At 38.6% G+C, this 25,536-nt stretch overlaps 1 protein-coding gene across 2 annotated transcripts in view; it reads left to right on the top strand.

The window, feature by feature from the left end:
• The window catches only part of AKAP10 (A-kinase anchoring protein 10), a 91,579-nt gene extending 66,500 nt beyond the window's left edge, over positions 1–25,079 (top strand). For both annotated transcript variants that reach the window (XM_021714768.1, XM_008062604.2), the window contains 4 exons: positions 2,196–2,278; positions 12,625–12,677; positions 13,619–13,714; positions 23,319–25,079. In XM_021714768.1, coding sequence (XP_021570443.1) covers positions 2,196–2,278; positions 12,625–12,677; positions 13,619–13,714; positions 23,319–23,324 — 238 coding nt within the window. In that variant the 3' untranslated portion in view covers positions 23,325–25,079. The remainder of the gene's footprint in view (positions 1–2,195; positions 2,279–12,624; positions 12,678–13,618; positions 13,715–23,318) is intronic.
• Positions 25,080–25,536: the final 457 nt, after the last annotated feature.

Below are 25,536 nucleotides of genomic sequence, written 5' to 3'. Positions count from 1 at the left end.
GGAGTTTCACTCCGTCGCCCAGACTGGAGTGCAGTGGCCGCTCCTGGCCACCACAGCCTCGACCCGCTGGGCTCTGGCGATCCTTCCACCTCAGCCTTCCGAGTAGCCGGAATTACAGGCATGCGCTACCACGCCCAGCTGATTTTTGATTTATTGTAGAGATGAGGTCTCGCTACCCAGGCGGTCTCGAACCCGTGGGCTCAGGCAATCCACTCACCTCAGCCTCTCACAGGCGCAGGATTACAGGCTGAGCCACCGAGCCCGGCTGGTATTTATTCTTAAGGAATGGTTAATTTATTTGAAACCTAACAAAGACTATCAGCTGTGAGATGCCTTATTTCTGTAGCTTTACTGTGTGTATAAAGTAACTAAATGAATTTAAACATTTATAAAATGGGTCAAAAAAGAAATAATATTTCTTCATCTTTAAAGATGGTTTTTTAATGTTTTAGTTTTATGATTTTAGCATCTTGTTGAAATTTTTCTCACAGCAGGTAAATGTGTATCAGTGGTGTATTGGCACCCATATGTGAAATAAGAACGTATTAGGAAGGATGTCTTTAAAATAAGATCCACATTGCGTGAAAGAAAATAATATATACATGTCATGAAATTTGTTTTTCTTCTTTTAACTAACTTCTAATTAAATACATTATTCTTGTAAAAATTAAGTTTATAGATAGTTTAATGGCCCCTTGATCATACACCAATGCTTATTTTCTTTCCCTCCTACTCACAGTAATCATTGTTATGGTTGCATTTTTTGTTTGCTTATTTTTATGTAACTAATATTACACTCTTCTGTATCTTGTGCGTTTGTTTACACTGAGTTTTGGAGATTTTTCTATGCTAGTCTGTACAGACTTGCCTCATTTTAACTACACTATGTATTTTATATATATTATTCATTATAATTCATAACTGTAGTAAACTATTTCATAGTGTGTATGTCACTGTTTTGCCATTTTAGTATTGATGAGTATTAAATTATTTGCAATCTTTCACTGTTTCACCCAGTATGGCAAAGGACTTCCTTGTATATGCTTCATTTTACAATGAAGTGGATTTAAAATTTTGATTACACTTACCAATTTACTTTTTAAATTATGCGTATCATTTTACATTCTCACCAGCCATTTTAATAAGAATACTTCAAACTTTGAATTTTTTTCCAATCTCGGATTATTGCAAAAAGATTGAGCTTTTTTTGGTATATTTGTTGATTATTCAGGTTTTTCCTTCCATAGACAGTTCATCTCCTTTCACATATTTCTCTTTGGTGATTTATTGGTTACTTGTTAAGAGTTCTGCATATTTCTTCTGGAGTGCAGTGGCACCATCACAGCTCACTGCAGCCCTGACCTCCTGGGCTTAGGTGATCCTCCCACCTTAACCTCCCTAGTAGTGCCAACAAGCCTGACTAATTTTTTAAGTTTTTGGAGACATGGGATTTCACTATGTTGCCAAGGCTGGTCTTGAACTCCTGGGCTCAAGTAGTCCTCCTGCCTCGGCCTCCCTAAGTGCTGGGGTTATAGGCATGAGCCACTATAGCTGGCTGTCTTAGATAGATCTTTAAAATAAGACCTCTCACTGTTTTTTGTTTAACTTTGTTGTATATTACAATAGCTTTAGTGTGTATATGTGCATATATGTGTGTGTATGTGTATATATAAACTATACTTTTATAATATATTTTGGTTATTGTTAGAGCAAGTCCTATCTTTTTACTTCTTTACACAATTGTCTTGGATTTTTGGGGGGGTAATAAATATACATATTTTTAATAGAGACAGGGTCTTGCTATGTTGCCCAGGCTGGTCTCGAACTCTTTGACTCAAGCAGTCCTCCTGCCTTGGCCTCCCAAAGTACTGGGATTATAGGTGTGAGCCACAACACCTCGGCCTTCCTTGGCTATTCTTGTACCTTTTTGTGTGTGTGAATTTTAGAATTGAGAATTACTTATTGACTCGTCTTGTTTTATAAACGTTTTTGGATTTTGAGTGGAATTACATTGAATTAAAGATTATTTTGCTTTCTGTGGAGGAATGTTCTATTTCAAGGCAGCCCTACTTTGAATTATATGGATAGCTATAAATTGTGTTTCTAACTTTCTAGTTTTAGATGAGATGCTTAAAATTAATTTTCTTCTTCTAAAACTGATTGTTAGAAGTTATAGTCTTTTCATCCTTATTTAGGAAGATGACATTTGGAAGAGTCAGTGACTTGGGGCAGTTCATCCGAGAATCTGAACCTGAACCTGATGTAAAGAAATCAAAAGGTTTGTGGTATTTTTATACTTAATATTAATCCTTTACTCATATTGGTCATTGACAGTAAGTCAAGGACCACTTGAGATTTATTCTATAAAATAACCATCTTATCTTTCACTCTGTGTTTATAGTTACCAAGTGAGTACAACGAGGGCTTCATATAATCGCATCTCTATAAAATCTCCTCCTCTGAATCAAAAGTTACTGAACTTGCTTTACCAGTACAGAAGGCACATCAGTATGAAAATATTGGTTACTTTTTTACTTAATGACAAAATACCCAGTCCAGATTGAACTTGAGGTTTATCTTGAGATCTTTATTTTAATTGAATTTCTTCAAGATTTCTGAAAGTTATGAAACATGGGAAATATTAATAGGTTGAAATTCAAATCCTTTGTTTAGTCAGCAGAAGAGTAGCTTGGTCAAGTCCAAGAGTTAGACACAGAAATCATGTTAGTCAAGGACATTCTTTGTTAGTGATTTCAGCTTTGAAACAGTTGGTTTGCAGAGGAAAATTTCAGAAATGAATGTGGATCCATTTAGAGCTTTCAGTCTGATTGGATTGACAGTATTATCTTAAGTAAAAGATACTAAATTTTGTAGGAAGAAAATGCTCTATTTTGTTAAGTATGTTTGAAATTAAGAGCTATTGTTAATCATCCTGTTATTCAATAGGACTGCATTTTGATATGATTATCTTATTTTTTCAGTGCAGTTATTGTTTGAGTAGTAAATTGTACCACTTAATTTTGACAAATGATCTAGTTTTTGGTCAGATATACATTGACAGAGTAAGCAAAAAAATGCAACAATAGTTGAAGCAATTTAAGCCAAAAAGGTCTGTTAACCTAGTTGACCTTATTTATCCAAATGATTAGTTTTATTTCCTGTTTTGCCAGAGAAGTCTCAAGTGCACAATTGGGAAGAATGTAAAGATTAAAGGAAAGTCTGTGGAATTCATTCAGTAAATAATTTTTTTTTTTTTGCTTTTTCTTAGTTATGAAAAGAAAAAATATTTTTAAAAAAGTAATAATTTTTGAGTGCTTCTTTGTATACTTGTATTCACATAGGTTAGAAGGTTCAGATCTGCCGTCGAGAAGTTTATAGTCTAGTAGTTGTGTGTCTTGTATTGGATAGAGGATGAATACTGGGAAGAGGTCACAGGTGGTCTTGGAACAGAGGAAGTGCCAGATGACCTCTGTCAGGCATTGGCCAGGAGGACCTCTCCACTATAATTAGGTAACTTCTGTCGACAAGGATAAGGGAGTCTCCAGTATTAATAGAAAATCTGGTCTCATATCTCTGACAGCTTATGAGGGAGTGCTAGTGCTCCATACATATAGGTGTTAGGTACAGTTTAGGTGTTGGGCATTTGCAGTTTTTTTAATATGAATTAATATGTTTTTTGACCAGTAGAAGATATACAGAAACTTTTTCCCAACTACTATCTTTGCTTGTTCTATTTATTAAGACCTTTCATTCTATTCATTTATTCTAAAAAAAAAAAAAAAAATAGAGTGCCTATTATATGTATCTACTGTCCTAGGTGCTGGGAAGAAAACAAAGTTTTGTCATGGAACTTACATTGTAATGGAGGAGACAGTAAACAGATAGCAAATACAGTCATGTTTGTGTGTTTATATGTAAACATTAAAAGCAGAGTAGAGGACTGCATGTATAGTGGGAGTGCTATTTTAGAGGTGGTTGTCAGGAAAGGTCTCACTGAGGAGCTAACATTTTGGAGCAGACACCTGAGCGCCATTTGGGAGTAAGACCAGGCAATATCTGGAAAAGTGTTCTTGACAGAAGAAACAAGGATAGAGACCTAAAACTAGAGAGGTCAGCATGATCAAGGAACAACAAGCCTCATGGGCTAGAATGGAGTGAGCAAAGTGAGTTGGGAGGTCACCAGAGACCACAGTAAGGACTTGAAAGTGTTGGAGACACGTTGGACATTGTAGCAGGGAAGTGATATGATGTGATTTATGTTTTAAAGGGATTGTTCTGATAGCTGGTTGGAAAATAGTGTGGGGCTTTTGGAAGAGAAGCAGGGAGACAGAACGTTCTTACTACAGTCTGAATTATAGACTAAGTGAGGGATGTTGGTGGTAGTAGATTAGGTGGGTAGGATTGCATCTCTACCAACAATTCCATCCATCAAGTTACTTGCATTATTTAAGTGAGACATGCCCATATAAAGTAATGAATAGGAATCACTACAGTTTGGTAAAACACATCCAAATATCCTGGTGCTTCCTTTGGTTGTCCACACATCTGTTTTTTTTCTCTCAACTTTTTCTTTTTTTTAATTTTTATTATTTTAAAGATGTGGGATAATTTCAGGGTTAGATATACAAATGGTCATTGTACAGGTAGAATTTGGGCCTCAGTTTGGTCCCTGCATCATGTGGTTTGAGATTAGGTACCCTTATTGATAAAGTGTGCCCCCCCACACACCTCACCCCCATTCCCTCTCCCAGCAGTTTCCTACTACTGCCAATCCCTTTCTTATAGTATTATGGTAATTGTTCAGGTTCTGCTTTAAGTGAGAATATGTGGTACTCAGTTCTTCGTTTCTGTGATAGATCACTGAGTGTCACAGACTCTAAATCCATCCAAGTTGCTGCGAAGTTCATAATTTTGTCCTTATTTATGGCTGCATAGTATTCCATCATATATATGTACCACATTTTTAAAATTCAGTCTATTTTCGATGGGCAGCGTGGTTGGTTCCATGTTTTTGCTATTGTGAATAGTGTTGTAATAAACATTGGTGCACAGGTATCTTTTTTGTAGAATGATTTGAGTTCCTCCAGGTATATTCTCAGAAGGGGGATTGCTGGGTCATATGGGAGGTCAATTTTTAGATCTTTTAGGAATTCCCACACTGTTTTCCACAGAGGTTATACTAGCATACACTCCCACCAACAGTATAGAAGTGTGCCCTCCCCCATTTTTTTTTTTTGAGTCGGAGTCTCACTCCATTGCCCAAGCTGGAGTGCAGTGGCATGCTCACAGCCACCCTAATATCGACCTGCTTGGCTCTGGTTAGCCTCTACCTCAGCTTTCCAAGTAGCTGGAACTATAGATACCCGCTACCACGCCCAGCTAAGTCACCCGGGCGAGTCTCGAACCTGCAGACTCAGGTAATCCTCTCGCCTCGGCCTCCCAAAGTGCTGGGATTACTGGCTGAGCCACCAAACCCAGCCGAAGTGTTCCCTTTTTTTCTGCATCCTCTCCTGCATCTGTTTTTGTTTGTTTGTTTGTTTTTGTTTTTGTTTTTTGAGTTATTGATGATGGCCATCCTGACTGAAGTTAGGTAATTATCTCAGTGTGGTTTTAATTTGCATTTCTTTGATGATTAGTGAGGCTGAGCATTTTTTCATGTATCTGTTGGCGGCTTGTATGTCTTCTTTTGAGAAGTGACTATTCATATCTTTTGCCCACTTTTTAATAGGGCTGCTTGTTTTTTTCTCTTTGGCATATTTGAGTTCCTTGTAGATCCTAGATGTTAGACTTTTATCAGATATACAGTTGGCAGATATTTTTTCTCAGTCTGTGAGCTGTCTCCCCACTTTCTCAGTAGTTTATTTTGCTCTGCAGAAGCTTGTCAGTTTGATGAGGTCTCACTTGTCTATCTTATCTTTTATGGCATGGGCACTTGGGGTTTTGATTAGGAATTGATTGCCAATTCCAGTTTGTATAAGGGTGTCTTCTGTTTGAGATTTTACGTTTAGGTCTTTGATCCATTTAGAGTTGATTTTTGTGTATGGTGACAGGTAGGGGTCTTATTTTAATTTTCTGCATGTGGTCAGCCAGTTTTCCCAGCCTCATTTACTGAATAAGTTCTCCTCTCCCCAGTGGTTGTTAGTGGAGGCTTTGTCGAAGATTAATTGGTTGAGAAATTGAGGTTTTGCTTCCAGAATCTGTGTCCTGTTCCATTGGTCTTTATGCCAGTTCTTGTACTAATACTAGGTTGTTTTGTTTACTGTATCCTTATAATAAAGCTTAAAGTCTGGAAGTGTGATACCTCCTACTTTGTTTCTTTTGCTGAGTATTGTTTTGGCTATCCGTGGTCATTTATGATTCCATATGAATTTCTGTATAGTTGTTTCCAGGTCTGAGATGAATGATGCTGGTAATTTAATGGGTATTGTGTTAAATCCATAGATGATTGCCTTGGGTAGGATGGACCTCTTAACACTGTTGATTCTTCAGTCCATGAGCATGGAATCTTTTTCCATTTGTTTTGTGTCATCTTTTATTTCTTTGAGCAATGTTTTGTAGTTTTTGTTATAAAGGACTTTGACTTCTCTGGTTAGGAAGATGCAGAGGTATTTCTTCTTTTATGGCTATTGTGAATGGGATTGTACTTTTTTTGGGGGGGGGGATTGTACTTTTTGATTTGGTTCTCTGCCCATTTGTTGTTATTGTATAAGTATGCTACTGTCAGCCGGGCTCAGTGGCTCAGCCTGTAATCCCACGCCTTGGGAGGCTGAGGTGCCTGGGCAACTTGGTGAGACCTCATCTCTACAATAAATCAAAAAATTACCCGAGCATGGTAGCACGCGCCTGTAGTTCCAGCTGCTTGGAAGACTGAGGCAGAAAGATCGCCGGAGCCCCAGCAGGTTGAGGCTGCGGTGACTGGGAGCGGCCACTGCACTCCAATCTGGATGACAGAGTGAGACTCCAACTCAAAAAAAAAAAAGAATGCTACTGTCTTTTGCACGTTGAATTTGTACCTTGAGACTTTGCCAAAGTCCTTTATCAGTGCAAGAAGGTTTTTGACAGATTCTCTTTGATTTTCGAGGTATAGAATCATATCGTCAGCAAAAAGGGATAGCTTGACTTCCTCTTTTCCTAATTGGATAGCCCTGATTTCCTAATCTTGTTGATTGCTCTAGCTAGGACTTTCAACACTATGTTGAACAAGAGGGGTAAGACTGAGCAGCCTTGTCTTGTTCCGGTTTTTAGGGGAAATGCTTCCAATTTTTTTCCGCACATCTTTTTAAATCAAGTATTTTTTGGTAGTGTAGGAATCTAGAGATTGAATTCATTCACTCAGAAAGCATTTGAATGATTGCTGTGTGCCAGGCACTGTGCTAAATGACAAGGCTATTAACAAGAGAAAATAGTCTCAGTCTTTTACTCTCACTTGATTCCTTTTTTATGGCCCTGACTTGTTAAGCATAACAGGCTAGTTATCCTACAGAATGCTCAACCTTCTGGATTTTCCTGGTTGTGTTATTTAACTTATTTCTCCCTACATTTCATGTAAACTGGAAGTTGTACCTAAAGTCTTGATGATTCATATTATACATTTTAAATTAAAACACATCATAGGTGATTGTATGTGCTTTTTTGTTTTTTGAGTTTTTTTGAGTCAGAGTCTCACTCTGTCGCCCAGGCTGGAGTGCAGTGGCACACTCATGGCCATCACAGCCTCAACCTGCTGGACGTAGGTGATCCCTCCACCTCAGCCTTCCAAGTAGCAGGAACTACAGGCACACGCCACCACATCCAGCTAATTGTTTAATTTATTGTAGAGATGAGGTCTCGCCAAGTTGTCCGGGCCAGGTTCAAACCCGTGGGCTCAGGCCATCCTTCACCTCGGCCTCCCAAAGTGCTGGGATTATAGGCATGAGCCACTGAGCCCAGCCATATGTGATGTTTTTTAAAGACTCCTTGTATTATTGGTCCATACATTAAAATATTGCCTGAAAGGAGATACAAAAAATTTAATAATTTGCTTTAGGGATGAGAAGGAAGTGCCTTTCACTTTTCATTGTACCCTTTTCTTCTATTTTTTGAACTTTCTTACCCTGTACATTCTGTGCTGTTTAGTCATCCACCCATCTCTTACCCCCATGGCTTCCTATTGCACTTGGAATAAAATCTAGCCTATTTCCTGAGACCTATGAATGTCCTTTGCTGTCCTCTATAACCTTATCTTGCACTACTCTTCCTTTCATGGACTGATCTCTGATTGATCTGTCCTTTATTCTTTGGTGCCTCTGCAGTTGCTGTTTCCCTGCCATGGCTTTCATGCAATGATTGGTTCCTCCTTCTCATCTCAATATTATCTCTTTAGAGAGAGCTTCCCAACCACGTGATCTAAAATCATCTGTACCACTATGACTTCTTTATTTTCTTATTCACTGTCTGAAATTATCTTATTAATTTATTTGCATATTTGTTTTTAGTCTTTCTCACTTTCATGGCTAGAATATTATCTGTATGAGAGCAAGGATTTTGTCTCTCTTATTTGGTATTACATTCCCTGACTCTGAAATTATGCCTACCACATAGTAAGCACTCACTAAATATTGGTTGATTTAATTAATATTTAAGAAATTCATTAGCGATTATCTGAGTGGTAAGATTATGGGTAATATTTATTTTATTTAAGAAAAAAATCAGGGCAACCCCTTTAGGTCCCCTCCCACTGTGGGAGCTTTTCTGTCCTCCCAATAAATCCTGCTTTTAAGAAAAAAATTATTTTTTAAAATTGGTTGCCCTTTGCATACTGGCACAGACACTAAGTTTTTTTTTATGTAGCTCACTTTTGAGGCTAATCACAGAATCCCTTCCCCTCTTCTCAGATACCAAATAGTGGGTATTTCTTAGCGTTTTCAAACCCGTGTAGTTCTTTGATGATAATTATCTGTGTGTGCCATCTCCTCATTCTACAAATAAAGAAATTGAAGAATAGGGAGATTGTGATTTGTTAGGAGTCACACAGCAGATTAATAGCAACTGCAAGGCTTTGGCTCCGAATATCATCTTGACAACAGTTGTTTGCAGTCCTTTGCCTTTCTGTCCTTCCTAGCTGAGGGCAACAGGAAAGACCGTTGATCATATGCCACACTATCGTTTTGAGTTTTGAAAGCCTGATAACAGAGCACAGAGGAACAGATTGAATTTTTAGAAGAGTGTGTCTTGAAGGCTTCTTGACAGTATGAGAATTTTGATTTGAGGGCAAACAAGGTAACTTAAGAAGTTACATTAGGCCGGGTGTGGTGGTTCACACCTGTAATCCTAATACTTTGGGAGACTGAGGTGGGAGGATTGCTTGAGGTCAGGGGTTTAAGACCAGCCTGGGCAACATAGCAAGACCCTGTCTCTACAAAAATATTTAAAAATTAGTTGGGTGTGGTGGCGCATGCCTGTGGTTGAGAGATGAGATATCTAGCGAAAAGCTAAACAGGCAGACAGAGCAGGTCTCCCCATAACTTCCAGGTCTCTGGGACTGATACACTCATGTTGGTAAACAAGCATCCTACAAGCCTTTCAGGCTAGAGCTTAAGTACTCACTGCTGGGATAGAAAAACAATCGGTCAACTTGCTGCCAAAGTGCTAACCAGTCAGCTCACCATTAGGCCCCTACCTCCTGTCGATTGGTCCTTAGTACTGACTAATCAGCACAGCTAGTGCCAGCCAATCAGCTCACAGCTAGTGCTAGCCAGTCGGCTGGGTTTTAGAGCTATATAAGCACCAAGTTTCAGCTCCAGATCAGCAACCCCTTTGGGCCCCCTCCTGCTGTGTGAACTTTTCTGGCCTCTCAGTAAATCCTGCTTTCGCACTTTCCGGGCATGGGTGTCCCACATTCTTCCCGGGCACGAGACAAGAACCTTGACCTGAAGAGCTGCAGAAGTTCGTCAGAGTTGAAGAGCCATGCACTCCGGAGCCTGGCATGCCAGCCAACAGAGCCAACTGAACCGGGAAAACTTCGGGCAGAAGGCGAGACTCCAAAGCTGAGACATTTCTGGGGACTGCAGCACTCTCAGGGCCTGGCTTACCAGCCCATTAAAGCCAATACTCCTGGGGCTAGGCTTGCCAGCCCATGGAGCTGACATTCTTTGGGACTTGACTGGCCAACCCATTGAGCTGACACTACCCATTGAGCTGACGCTCCCTGACACTCTTGAAGCCACCCAGGCTGACCTGAAAAATCCATATCATAGTCCGGCTACTGGGGAGGTTGAGGCAGAAGGATTGCCTGAGCACAGGAGTTTGAGGTTATGATGAGCCATGATTGCACCACTGCACTACAATTGGACAACGGTGAGATCCTAGCTTAAAAAAAAATTACATTAAAATCATCTAGGAGAAAGTGTAACGAGAGAATTGTAAAAGGGTATTATGAATATGGAAGCCACCCTGTGCATGGATGGAATGGCGAGAGACAACGCTTTACTTACTTTGGGAGGGCTCTATGTGTCATATTAAAAGTGCTTGGGCTCCCATCATGTAGACATCAGGGATTTCGAAGCAGAGTACTGACTAGATGCATTTCTCTGGCAGTAGAATGAGAATAAATTGGAGCTGGGAGAGACGCATCAGGGAGACCAGTCAGATAGTAGGACTAGCTAGTAACATAGATAGAGGAAGAAGAGAATGATTTGAAGTTATGTACTGGTAGCAAGAATTAGAAGGAAGATCAGATTTATGAAATGTCCAAGGATGAATTCAAGAGACTGCGTTCCAAGGTGAAATTTGGTGACAGATTTTATATGTAAATAAGTAATTTAGGAAGGTAGATTGAGTTTTTTAACTTGAGTTCTCTGGAGGAAAAAGTATGATGTTAACTGAGATAGAGAACATTAAAAAAAGAATAGGAGGAAGACAGTTGAGCTTAGTTTGGAACATGTTGAGTTTGAGATGCCTTTGGACAATCTGGATGTATGGATTTGACATCTCAAGGAGGAGTTTCTAAGGTATTTGCATATTGGAGGAAGTTAAAGTCACAGGGAGAGGATGAGATGCCCAGAGACAATATGTTGAGGGAGAAAGGAGGCTGGTGATGGGATCCTGGAGAAGCTCCAGTGTTAAGGGAGGAGGGAATGCTCAGAGAAGTTAAAAGATGGGGGTTTTGGAGGAAAGGGAGGGAATGTCAGCCTGTGGAAGACTGTCAACATTGTGACCCTCTAGGGGGGGCCTGAGCAGGACATGAGATAATTCAACTGCCAGTGGAGACTTCAGGCAGAGCATTTAACATTATGACCTTGGTTGGGCGCTGTGGCTCACACCTATAATTGCAGCACTTTGGGAGGCGAGTGCATTGCCTGAGTCCAGAGGTTTGAGACCAGCCTGAGGCTGCAGTGACCATGAACATGCCACTGATCTCCAGTCTGGGCAACAGAGTGAGACTCCACCTCAAAAAAAAAATTATAGCCCTGTAGACTGATGGGCAGTAAAATTTGATCAAACCAGTATTTAGACCTTAGCTAATAATAAAAATTATTGAGGGAGGCCTAACATGGTGACTCAGCTTGTAATCCCAGCACTTTGGACAGCCAAGGCGAAAGGATTGCCTGATCCCAGGGCTTCGAGATCAGCCTGGGCAACTTGGTGAGACTTTGTCTCTACAATAAATCATAAAAACTAGCCAGGTGTGGTGGTGTACGTCTGTAGTTCCAGCTACTTGGAAGACTAGGCAGAAGGATCACCTAAGCCCAGCAGGTTGAGGCTGAGGTGGCCATGAGCATGCCACTGCACTCCAACCTGGGCAACAAGAGTGAGACTCCAACTCAAAAAAAAAAAGGTATTGAGGGAAAGGAGTCTAGGTTTTATATTTTTCATGAATGCTATGTATAGTCCTGTCCCAATTAATGAATTAATTAGGACCTTTCCTTAAGAAATAATCTACCAACAATTCACTTGGTTTAAGGCAAAGTTAGAAATTGAGCCTATTCAAATTATTAAATAAAAGGATAAGTTGTGTATTTCATTCATAGAAATAGAGTCTAATTTACTTCCTTGGTGATTTCTCACCATGTGATTACAGATGTAGGTTTGTGTATCCTAGAAAGTTGAGTTGGGCTGTAGCTTAGATAGAGTATGGCTGTTTGAAACTCTGTTGTCACCCAGCTAATTTATACAGACCAGAGTTTCAACTTGTTAGCAGCATAATTAGATCTGGTGTGGAAGTTTTGAAAACATAACAAGTGGCTTAATGTCTCCCAAGGGTTGGGTTCTTAATTGAGATGTTATGCAGCAATGATATGCAGCAAAGCCAATATCCTGATTAGGGTTTTGTTTAGTTTTTAATGTTTGCTACAAATCTAACACTAGATAATAGTATCATTAAGTGAGGAGAGTAGAAGAAAAACCTGGAGCTCTGAAACTACTTTTCAAAATTTTTTTCAACCATGATGTTTGCAAGTTAAATATTCTGTTACGGAAGCAACATAATGTAATCAGTTTTTATTATTGGTAACAGTCTTAATGTTTCAGATAGTATCACACAAGGAAAGAATATTCATGTCTGTAAGTAATAGCTTTTAAATAAGAGTATTTTTAAATATAAAATTATGCATGAAATATACGTTCAATTCTGGTTTTGTTTACTAGGATCCATGTTCTCACAAGCGATGAAGAAATGGGTGCAAGGAAACACTGATGAGGTAAATTCTACTTTTAGCATAAAGAAATTTCTAGCTGGGTTCGTTGACTCAGCCTGTAATCTCACGCCTTTGAGGCTGAGGTGAGTGGATTGCCTGAGCCCACAGGTTCGAGACCCGCCTGGGCAGCGAGACCTCATCTCTACAATAAATTTAAAAAAAAATTAGCTGGGCATGGTAGCGCATGCCTGTAGTTCCAGCTACTCGGAAGGCTGAGGCGGAAGGATCGCCGGAGCCCAGCAGGTTGAGGCTGCAGCGGCCGGGAGCGGCCACTGCACTCCAGTCTGGGCGACAGAGTGAGACCCCAACTCAAAAAAAAAAAAAAAGAAAGAAATTTCCATTTATAAGCCATCCCTGTGTAAGTCAGGTTTCAAGTTTCTCTTTCTTTAGTTCCCATATTTAAGCAGCATAAAACATCAGTGCCCCCATATCCAGGCTGTATCAGGAAAGGGTGACCCCCTCTTAGTATCAATTGCTTGGTAGTGCCAGCGAAGGTACTTTTGGTCCAGAGGCTTTGGCCACTGAAGAATATCCATGTGTTCAACTTGCATCAGCCAGCAGACATCAGTAATCGATACAGAACAGAAGCGCAAATGTTTCCTTCCCTATTGTCAGTTTTACTTTTGGAAGTGGAGGCTTGCTTTTTTAATAGTTAAGTACATTGAGAGATGGGAGTAGAAAAAGGAAAATGTTTTATTTTGACCATCTAACATGAAAGTAGCTATGATATTGGGTACCCAGTAGTTGACTCTGGGAGACAGTGAGTGACATGTTAATATATCATAGCCAGAGGGTGACCCAGATTCTCTCGTACATGGGAGTGTACTTCTTATCCAAATAAATAGAAATTATGATGCGTATACAATTGTTTAGAGGACTGACTATATGCATCTTGATCCTTCTAATAAAGAACCATTATCAACTATTTAAATGACTTCCTTTAGGCTCAAGAAGAACTGGCTTGGAAGATTGCTAAAATGATAGTCAGTGACGTTATGCAGCAGGCACAGCATGATCAACCGTTAGAGAAATCTACAAAGGTAAGGATGACTTGTATTCTAACCTAATTTGTATAAAACTGAAAAGTATTATATTTCGGGTTTATAAAAATAAAAAAGGTCACAGGGACTGTGTCTGCCTTTGAAGAATTAACTTCTGTAGGGATTGCCTTCTCATCATAAACAACTAAAAAACAGACAAACTAAATGAAACAGCAGTTTCCATATATTGGACCTTGGGCAGTGCAGGACTGTAATCCTTGAAAGAAGGGTAACATTGAAGTGATCCCTAGCTCACTGCCTAAAAGCAGTTTCCAAAGTGCAGAGAAAAGAAAACCAAACAGAGCCTAGTAATCTTGCAGAATTGAGGAGTCAGAAATCAATGTTCAGAGAGCCAGATGTGACTTGATGTTAAAGGGCAAGGTACCAGAAAAGACGGTGCAATCCAGAAAGAGAACTGCAGAAATATTTATAGAGATCCCCTTGAGTCCTTAGCTGAGTAATAATCTGTATATGTGTGGGATGAAAATGCACATGTCCAGGGAAAGAACCCCCAGAAGTTAGTAGACTGAATAATTCCTGAAACATGAGACTTGGAAAAGTCCATGTCCTGAAGGATCTGCCCAGAGTGAACAGACTGTAATACATAAAGTATTATCCTCACAAAAATTGTGACTTACTATTGGAGCTAACTTAATCCTAGAGCACCTTAACCAAATTTAAAAACAAGCTCTGAAAGGTTCAGACTACTCTGTTAGTAACAATTGTATGCCAAAACAAAGGCCAACCCTCCTTCAAGTAACACAGCAACATTCAGCACTTCACAGTGTAAAATTATAATGTCTAACATCCAATAAAAAATTACCCAACATGCAAGGAATTAGAAAACCTTATCTCATAACCAGGAGAAAACTCAGACTATAGAAACAGACCCAGAAATGAGAAAGATGATGAATTTAGCAAAGACCATAAAGTGACTGTTTTAAATATTTAAAAATATATTAGGCCAGGCGCGATGGCTCAAGCTTATAATCCCAGCACTTTGGGAGGCCGAGGCAAGAGGATTGTCTGAACCTGAGGGTTCGAGACCAGCCTGGGCAATTTGGCAAGACCTCGTCTCTACAATAAATCAAGAAAACTTAGCTGGGTGTGGTAGCACACACCTGTAGTTCCGGCTGCTTGGAAGGCTGAGACAGAAAGATCACCTGAGCACAGCGGGTTGAGGCTGCAATGGCCGGGAGCATGCCACCATACTCCAGCCTGGGCGACAGAGTGAGACTCCAACTCAAAAAAAAAAAGAAAGAAAGAAAAATATATATATACATATGTATGTATATATATATATATATATATTCAAGAATGTCATGGAAAACATGAATATTGTGAGGAGAAAAATAGAAAGATAGTTTAAAAAGATCCAAATGGAATTCCTTAAAATAAAAAAATACAATATCAGAAATGAAAAATACGGTGCATGGGATTTACAGCTGACTAGGAACCCCAGAAGAAAGGATCAGTGAAAAACTAGAAACTATCCAAAAAGAAGCACAAACAGAAAAAAGACTGAAAGAAAAACACAAATCCTCTGAAAAATGTGGGGTAATATCAAACCCTCTAACATGCATGCAATTTGAATGGAGTGAAGAAAAAATTACATGACAAAATAATGATCAGAAAATTTCCAAATTTGATGAAAACTATAAATCCTTGATACAAAAGACTCACCAAACCACATGCAAAATAAACATAAAACCAAAAGACACATTATACTCAAATTGCTTAAAACTAGTAATAAAGAGAAAATCTTTAAAATAGCTAAAGAAAGAGGTAAAATTATACAAAAATAAGAATGATGATGGTCTTCTTGTCAGAATCTAGGCAAGCCAGAAGAGAGCTGAGCCAGCACTCTTAAGTGCTTAAAGAAGATACCTAACCTGAATGGTGAAAATATCTTGTTACGATGAAGTCAACAACATTTTATCAGTTAACAAAAGCTGAGAGAATCCATTATACTAAATAATTAAGTTCTTTGGGAAGGAGGAATGATACCAAGTAGAAATTTTATCTATACAAAAGAAGGGGTAAATAGATGGGTAAATGTAAATGATTCTTTTCTCATTTTTAAATATATTTCAGAGATAATAGCAATGTGTTAATAGGTTTAATAACAAACAGAGGTAAAATTTATAATAGTACAAGGGACAGGAAGGGAGAAATGGAAGTAAACTTTTATAAGGTTCTTACACTAAATGTAAAGTGGTATAGTGCTATTTGAAGGTATAGTGTGATAAGTTAAAGATGCATATTGTAAACCTTGAGCAAGCACTAAGAAATGAGAATATAGCTAATAAGCCAGCAGTGAGAGATGAAACCAAACCATAAAAAATACTGTATCCAGAAAGATGGAGGAAAATAAACAAAAAGGAAGAATGAATGGGGCAATAGAAGACAAATAGCAAATATTATGCAGCCATAAAGAAGGACAAACATAGGGACTTCACAGCAATTTGGATAGATTTAGAGTCTGTCATACTCAGTGATCTATCACAGAAACAAAAAACAGAGTACCATATGTTCTCACTCATAAGCGGACCTTGAACAATTATCATAATATTATAAGAAAGAGATTTGCAGTAGTGGGAAACTGTCTGGGGATGGAGGGTATTAGTTGACAGTTGAGGGAAACTGCTAGAGGAGGGAGGGGCACACCTCATCAGCAAGAGTACCTGCATAATCAATGTTTGTATACCTAACCCTGAATTGTGCCCCACATCTTTATAATAAAAAAAAGGAAAAAAAAAAGAATGTAACTCAATGAATTTTTATACATGAAACAGTAAAAAAAAAACAAAAACAAAAACAGACAAATAGCAAGCTGATTTAAACCAAATCAGATTAATAATTAAATGTAAGTGGTTTAAATAGTTTTGTTAAAAAACAGAGCTTGTCAGATTGTATAGTAAAGCAGAATAGGTTAAAAGAAAATAGGGAGAAAAATATACCATGCAGACACTATAAAAAGTCAGCTAGAATGGCTGTGTGCTGCAAGTCAGAATAGAATTCAAAATAAGGAGTATTACCAGTCACAAGTTTCTAGGAAAAGATCCAGAATCCTAAATGTGTATGCCTCTAATAACAGAACTGCACAACACATGAAGCAAAAACTGATAACTGTATAGAGAAATACACTTCCTTCTTCCATAATAACTGTTGCAGACTTCAACAGCCCTCTCTCAGCAGTGGGTAGAACAATGATATAGAAGACTTGGGCAACTTTATCAAGCAATTTTATCTAAATGACATTTTTAAAGTGGTGCACCCAGGAACAGCAGAATACACATTCTTTTGATGTGCACATGGAACATTCACCAAGATATACCATATTCTCAGCCGTAAAATAAGTTTCAATAATTTTTTTTTTTTTTTTTTTGAGTTGGAGTCTCATGTAGCGCATGCCTGTAATTCCAGCAACTTGGAAGGCTGAGGCAGAAGGATCACTGGAGCCCAGCAGGTCGAGGCTGTGGTGGCCGGGAGCGGCCACTGCACTCAGTCTGGGCGACAGAGTGAGACTCCAACTCAAATCAATCAATCAATCAATCAAAAAATCAGCCGGGTGTGGTAGCGCATGCCTGTAATTCCAGCTACTTGGAAGGCTGAGGCGGAAGGATCACCGGAGCCCGGCAGGTCGAGGCTGCAGTGGCCGGGAGCAGTCACTGCACTCCAGGCTGGGCGACAGAGTGAGACTCCAACTCAAAAAAAAAAAGATCTTAGTCTTCAATATTAGAAACTAGAAAAAGAGGAAATTAAGCCCAAAGAAAGGAAAGAAAGAAGAAAGAATGTGCAAAGAAACAAGTAAATAATGACGAGTAAATATCAATGTCCTAGAAAACAGGCAAACAACAGAGGAAAAACCAAAAGCTGGTTCTTTGAAAAGACCAGTTAGCCCGGCTCGGTGGCTCAGCCTGTAATCCCGCGCCTTTGGGAGGCTGAGGTGAGTGGATTGCCTGAGCCCACGGGTTCAAGACCCACCCGGGCAGCGAGACCTCATCTCTAACAATAAATCAAAAAATCAGCTGGGCGTGGTAGCGCATGCCTGTAATTCCAGCTACTCGGAAGGCTGAGGTGGAAGGATCGCCGGAGCCCAGCAGGTCGAGGCTGCGGTGGCACTGCACTCCAGTCTGGGCGACAGAGTGAGACTCCAACTCAAAAAAAAAAAAGACCAGTTAAATCCGTAAATCTCTAGCCAGACTGAGGGAAAGTATGCGATTAGATTTCGTTTTGTTTTTTGGTGGGCAGGTATGTAAGAGCAATAGGCATGAATGAATGCCAAGATTGAAAGGAGGGACATTTCCACAGATTCTACAGTTGTTAAAATGATAAATAGGGGAATATTGTGAACAACTTCGTGTTAATAAGTTCAGCAGCTTGGATGAAATGAAGATATTCCTTGACAGACCCAAATTACCAAAGCTCACTCAAGAGGAAGTAGAAAACCTGAACAATGATGTATACATTAAAGAAATTGCATTTGTAGTTAAAAACTTCTCTGCAAAGAAAACTCCAAGCTCAGATAGAATTTAAAAAGTAACCAATTCTAGATGCAGTTCCAGAAAAATGATAAGGGGACAGTATTTTTCAACTCATTCTATGAAGCTGGCATTACCTTGACATCTGACATCAGATAAAGACATTATAAGAAAAGAAACTTACATGCGTGAACATACATGCATTAGCCAAACATCAGAAAACGAATCCAGCAATACATAAAAAGAATGATATATCATAACAAGTAGAGGTTATCCCAGGAATGCCAAGTTGCTTTAATATTTGAAAATCGGTTTGTGTAATTTACCATACTAACATATGAAAAAGAAAAACAATGTGATCATCTCAGTAGATGCAGGAAAATAATTGATAAATTTAACAACTATTGATGACAAAAAAACTCTTAGGAAACTAGAAATGGGACAGAATTTTCATATCTGATTAAACCCACAGCTAATATATTTAATGGGAAAAACTGAATATTTCCTCCTAAGTGGGAATAAGGCAAGGAAGTATATCCACTCTAAAACACATGCACTGAATGTCCTAGCCATTGCAAAAGAGGCAAGCATGTAGACTATAAAAGAACTTTTTTTTAGAAGAAATAATGATGTTCATTCTGTTCACCCCCCCTTAATCCTTTGCTTTTAATACAGTAATCCTAAAGCTGCTTTATCCAAATATTGTAGCAATTAGCCATGTGTGAGCAGATGCAGACTATTTCTGTCATTTCAGAAATTTCTACCAGACATTAATATCTTAGGGAGTCTACCAAAAAGCTATTAGTAATAATAAGTTTAGTAATGTTGCAAGATACAAGGTTAATATAAAAAATGAATTGCATTTTTAATTAACATTTGGAAATTGAAACTTAATACAATCTATAATTGCATCCAAAAACATAAAATACTTAGGAATATATTTTTAAAAATATGTGCAAGATCTATACAATATAAACTGTAAAATAACTGAGCAGAATATAAGAATATTTAAATAAAAGCAGAAATAAGTCATATTTGTGAATGAAAGACTCAATGTGGTTAAGGTACCATTTCTTCCTAAGTTGATTGATAGATTGAATATAATTACAATCAAAATTCCATCAGACTTTTTTATAGAAGTTGATAAAATGATCTAAAATTTCTTGGGAAATGTAAATGAACTAGAATAACCAAAAAAAAAAAAAAAAATTGTAGGAAAAAAGGCACAAAGTTGGAAGACTAATAAACACTACCTGGCTTCATATTGAGTATAAAGCGACATGATCAAAGCAGTCTATTATTACCATAAGGATAGACATATAGATTGTTGGAACAAATAGTGTAGTAGACTCACACATAAATAGCCAGTTGATTTTTTACATATGTGCCAAGATAATTCAATGAGGAGAAAAGACTATCTTTTTCAATTTATGGTGCTGGAACAACTGGCTAAATATGGGGGTGAAATGGACCCTACTCGTATATAAAATTAACTCAAAATGAATCATAGACTTAAATATAAGAACTCAAACTATAACGTTTATAAAAGAAAAATCTATGATTTTGGCTTAGCTGAAGGTCTCTTAGATTACATAAAGCATGAGCCATAAAAGGGAAACACTGATAATTTCAACTTAATCAAAAGTGAAAACTTCTGCTCTTCAAAATAAACGGTTAAGAAAATGAAAAGGCGAGCTACAAACTGGGAGAAGGTATTCGCAGAACATCTTTCTGATAAATAAGTTGTATCCAGAATATATAAAGAACTCTTAAACTCAATAAGACTGGCAATTTTATGTTATTTTTTTTTTTTTAATAACCAAAAGGTATAAACAAACACTACACCAAAGAAGACATACAGATGGCAAATATTTACATGTGAATATGCCCAACATTAGTCATTAGGGAAATGCACATTAAAGTCACAGTGGTATTACACTGCATACCAAAAGAATGGCTAAAATGTGAAAAGACTGATGATCCATGCTTTGGCAAGAATGTGGAGCAGTTTGAACTCCTAATACATCACTGGTGGAAATGTAAAGTCATAAAGATTTGAAAACCAGTTTGAGCCGGGCTTGGTGGCTCAGCCTGTAATCCCAGGCCTTTGGGAGGCTGAGGTGAGTGGATTGCCTGAGCCTATGGGTTCGAGACCCGCCTGGGCAACTTGGCGAGACCTCATCTCTACAATAAATAAAAAAATCAGCTGGGCGTGGTAGCGCGCACCTATAATTCCAGCTACTCGGAAGGCTGAGGCGGAAGGATCGCCAGAGCCCGGTGGGTCGAGGCTGCAGTGGCCGGGAGCGGCCACAGCACTCTAGTCTGGGCGATGGAGTGAAACTCCAACTCAAAAAAGAAAAAAAAAAGAAAACCAGTTTGACAATTTCTTATAAATTTAAACACAAACTAGCCAGGCATTTCCTTCAGGAATCTGACATTAGAATTTTTTTTATTTAATTATTTCTTCCTGGACTGATCATATTCCCTAAAGAATCTACCAATCTTTTGTCTAGATGTTTCCTAGGCGCCAAATAGGACAGAGTTAGAGGATTCTCAGTATTCATTCTATTCAACCCCTCCTTAATTCTTTGCTTTTAGTACAGCAATCTTGCCCTCGGTTATGCCTAGTGTACCTTAGTCCAGAAATACTTTATTTTATTCTGCTCAGAGAAGTGATCTCATTTTTCTCCTGGGGTTGGGTTTCCGGCAGGAGCAGTCACCTGGTTTATTAGTTGCAGAACAACCACTGTAGCTCTAACTGCTTCTGAATCAGGCTTTTAATAAAACCCACACCCCATCGCCTTTACCAGAGGTACTGGTGCCACTGATTCCCCAGGCTTTGAGGGATTCTGTAGTGTAAAACCGTTGCTTCTCAGCTTTCTCCACAGTAGTCTTACAACTGAGTTTTTTAGGTCTGCTAAGTCATTTATCCCTCATCCATTTGTTTCCATATTCCAAAATTTTTTGTTGTGACTTCTCCCTTTTTTCCCATTCATGTGAGTGTATGGTTTTTTTGTTTGTTTTAAAGTGCTGGTTTAAGGAGTTAATTGAATGGGTGTGATTAATTTGCCATCTTTTCTTGGAGGTCAAACAACTGTAGTTTTTGGGAAATTCTGACTTCCTGAAAGCTAATATTATATGTATTTGCCTCTATAGTCTTGCTCATGCTAGCCATATAGATAACCTTTAGAAAGTTTGAAGACAGCACTTAGTTCCCCTCTCAGTCATATCTTCAAGCCAGATATTTCTAGTTTCTTCAACAGTTTTGCTGTCTCTAACTTGAGTTGATTCACAAAGACTTCGTGATAGAATTTCTACTCATTCTTCGTGAAGGCATTATTTACTCCTCTCTCATTTATATTAAGCAAAAATTAGGAATCGGAGAAAAATATGTTCGGATGACATCTCATATAGCCCTCATAGTTTGGAGGGCTTGAATTCAGTTTACGTCTATCATTACCCTTCCCTTGCCAACTTTTTTTTTTTTGAGTTGGAGTCTCACTCTGTCGCCCAGACTGTAGTGCAGTGGCTGCTCCTGGCCACCACAGCCTCAACCTGCTGGGCTCCGGCAATCCTTCCGCCTCAGCCTTCCAAGCAGCCGGAACTTCAGGCGCACGCTACCACACCCAGCTGATTTTTTTTATTTATTGTAGAGATGAGGGCTCGCCAAGTTGCCCAGGTGGGTCTCAAACCCACGGCCTTAGGCAGTTCACTCACCTCAGCCTCCCAAAGCACGGGATTACAGGCTGAGCCACTGAACCTGGCTTCCTTGCCAACTTTCTAGCCAACTTTTTACACTAAGAGCTTACCAGAGCTTGGTTTAGTTGTGAATTTTTCACTGAGCTGATTCATACCAAAGTCCTATTCACTTTTACAGACTTTTTCCCCTTTTCTTCATGAGGGTGATGATTTTTGTCTATATTTACCTTTTTTAATCTATATTTTAAATTTGCCCAGTCAAATTTAAAATAGCAAAGAGCAAGCTAAATGTGCATAAAGAAGTGCAAGGCAGTTATTTTTGTGATTTCCCCATTATCATGTTGATGATCAAATGTTTAACAGTAAGAAAATGTTCTTTAGAAACCATGTTTAAAATTCAGACTTTTAAAGTTGTATGTTCAAATTTTTTGTGTTTTTCATTTTTAGGATATACCAATATGTTTTGCTGTATTTAGTTTTTTGATCTTGCTGGGCTTTCTTAACTTTTCAGAGTATCTGTCCTGCCAGTCAATCAGGGGTCTCCAGTCCCTCATGTCCTCATCAGTAGATAAGAGAAACTGAACAAGCAAACATCAAAAGGTCCCCTTTTAATTCTCTTTCCATGATTTTGTTAATGTGAGAGGACCTGGGTCCATGAAGAAATCATCAGTCTATTTATCCTGTGTTAATATCTCTCTGCTTTGAGGCTTCAGCTCAACATTTGCCTATAAAATGTACTTGGACATTCAACAGAAACTACCTCACATCATTACTGAATTGTTTCATGTGCACATGTCCCATCTCACAAATAGCAGAACCGTGTCTTCTGTGATGTGTGTTTCTTCCTCAGTCCTGTGAATCAAGGAGGGTTTGGCTGTGGGAGTCCAAGAGATCAAAGTGCATTTTTTCTTACAAAGACTGTAGGGTATTCCATATTATGGCTCCGTCATCATTTAATGAATTCTCTGCAGATGATTATTTACGTTGTTTGGGATTTTTCTTTAACAAACAATATCTTAACGAATATCTGTATATTTTAAGTCTTTCCTCTGTCTTATGAATATGCTATAGGGTTAATTCCTAGAAGTAGAATTACTCTATCAAAAAGTGGCAATATTTTTCATTCTAATATCTGTTGCTAAAGTGTTTCCATTTTGGCAAAGTGGGAAACCAGTCTGGATGCTGGTCTTTGTTATGTGACCTCTGGGTAAGTTACTTAATCTGTTTAAGCTTCTATTCATTCACATGTAAGTGAGGAAAATAATAATTTTTACCTCACAAGATTGTAGTAAGCTTCTGGCCATCATAAACTGTGGTATATAGTAAAATTCCGTGTTGATCGCCTTCTTCCTTAATCTATGATAATAGGTAACTTGCTATAAGATGGACCTTACATTTTCTTTTTCTTTTCTTTTTTTCAGCTATGACTCAAGATCTAAGATAATGGAAACCTGCTTTTGAAAAATAAGAACTTTTTTTCCCTTGGTTGGATTCTTCAACATAGCCAATGAAAACAGAGCACTGTATTTCTTTTCACTGATAGATCACTGATGTTTTCAAGAAAGAATGAGAGACAATCCTAGACTTCCACCGTAATACAGAGTTACATGTAGACATAATGCACATGATGTTCACACAGTGAAAATCATAAAGATACAAAGTGGTATTGTTTACATTACTAGAAAATTATAGTTTTCCAATGGCAATAACCCATTTATGAGAGAGTCTTAGTCCACTGGAATAGACAGGGAGGGACCACATCCTGTAGGAGGCAGGTAAGCATAGAGCTTATATTTGACACACATTCTTGAAGTGGTAATTCATCCCTAACAGCATCAAAAAGCAGGAGCCAGGGGTGATTTACTTTGGCCTCCTAAAGCAAACAGGTGAGTCAGCCCCACCTAGAGCCAGACATCCCCAGTGGCAATGTGGTGCTAACAGCTTGTTTTTCTTAGTGGAACAGGGTGAGGGTTCATTGTGCCATCTTCCTTTGCAGAGGCATTAATTTGGAAGGAAGCGGACAGGTCATGGGTCCAGTCTCAGTGACATCGTCCTTCCTTTGATGGCAGTATACACTTTTCACATTTTGATTGCTCCTGAGATGCAGTATACTTAAAACCATTCTCTCCCCTGCTAACAAAAGGGTGAATCTAGTTTACTTTGAGCATGAGGATTTGCTTCTCTGGAAATCTGAGCTCCAGTTACTTAACTTTCCCTTCAGAATACATGTTGAGAGAAACAAATACTAATAACAATCACTCCAGTTTTCCCCCAGTAATACCTTGAGCATAATGGTTCTTCCCAGACTGTACTGTTTTTGTTTTAAATAAGGTGGGTGGGATGGGTAGGGGGAGAGAAGCACTCAGCTTTGTTTGACTGCCTCTCCTGTTCTTTGCTGTGAGTTAGGAAGTGCAGTTAGTGGCATTTTTTCTTCTGTCTTTAGGACAGTAAGAGACCCACTGCACTTTAGCTGAGTCGGCTTCTGCATTGGGACCGCACAGCCATCAGCAGGGCTACCCAGTTGGTGAGCACACTCCACGGGCCAGGTGGTGCCAACTCTTCCTTGATGCACATGACTGTTTGAGGGGGAAGGAAGTTCTCTTGGGTGTTACTGCTTTTGCTCAGACTTTGCAAAAAAAAAAATTATATATATATATAATTATTAATCATCTTTGTCCTTGAGAAAGTCTTGAATGAATAGAGAATTTATTCCATTGCAATATTTGATTGTATAGAGGCACACTGTTTCATCAACAGAAGAAGCAAAAAGGCTGTGTATAAGTTTTTGGTACTATGTACCATCTGTTATTCTTCTAAAGCTGAAGTATTCATGTACTTAAACCATATTCTATTTAATTGTGTTTGATTTTAAAATATATATATGAATTATATTTAAAATTGTGTCAACTTTCTGCTTTGAGGGCATTAATAGCTCTTCTATTGAAATATATTGATCCTTCCAAATATTTTTATTTGCTTTACAAAAACCCAGAACATGAGCAACTACTGAACTTAACCTTGTGTTTAGAGTGTACGGCATAGACCTGAGGTTTTTATTAGGTGTATATGCTGTGATTAACTCATTTTGTTCTTTTAAACTACTTCCATCCATTTCACATTGCTTCAATCTTTAAATAACAGAAAAGCAATACAAAGGTTATAGAATAAAATGTGGTTTGGGGTGACTCTTGCTGCCTCTGCATGCTTTGGAGTAACAATTTCTGTAAGACTCTAGGCTATTTAAACTAGTGCTTTCAGTTAAGATAACTAGTCATCATTTCTTTGTATACATTTTGTGCTTCTGAGGTAGAGATGCCAGTAGCTGTAAGCTTCTTAAAAAGAGAAGAATCTAGCAAGTTTGAGACTTGGCTACTTTTTTCTGCCCCACCTGCTATGACATACAGAAGCAGAGTGTGGCCTGAGATTGTTAACCATATTTAATATTTGATCTAAAGTAGATCCTTGTACTCATTTTTTAATTGTAATTAGAGGTCGGGCACAGTGGCTCAGCCTGTAGTCCCAGCACTTTGGAAGGCTGAGGCGAGAGGATTGCCTGAGCCCGGGGGTTTGAGACCAGCCTGAGCAACTTGGTGAGAGCTCGTCTCTACAATAAATCACAAAAACTAGCCGGGCGTGGTG

Source organism: Carlito syrichta, unplaced genomic scaffold, assembly GCF_000164805.1.
Source record: "Carlito syrichta isolate Samal-C Ts95f unplaced genomic scaffold, Tarsius_syrichta-2.0.1 Scaffold305756, whole genome shotgun sequence".
Classification (NCBI taxonomy): Eukaryota; Metazoa; Chordata; class Mammalia; order Primates; family Tarsiidae; genus Carlito; species Carlito syrichta.
This window is presented reverse-complemented; position numbering and strand designations above follow the sequence as displayed.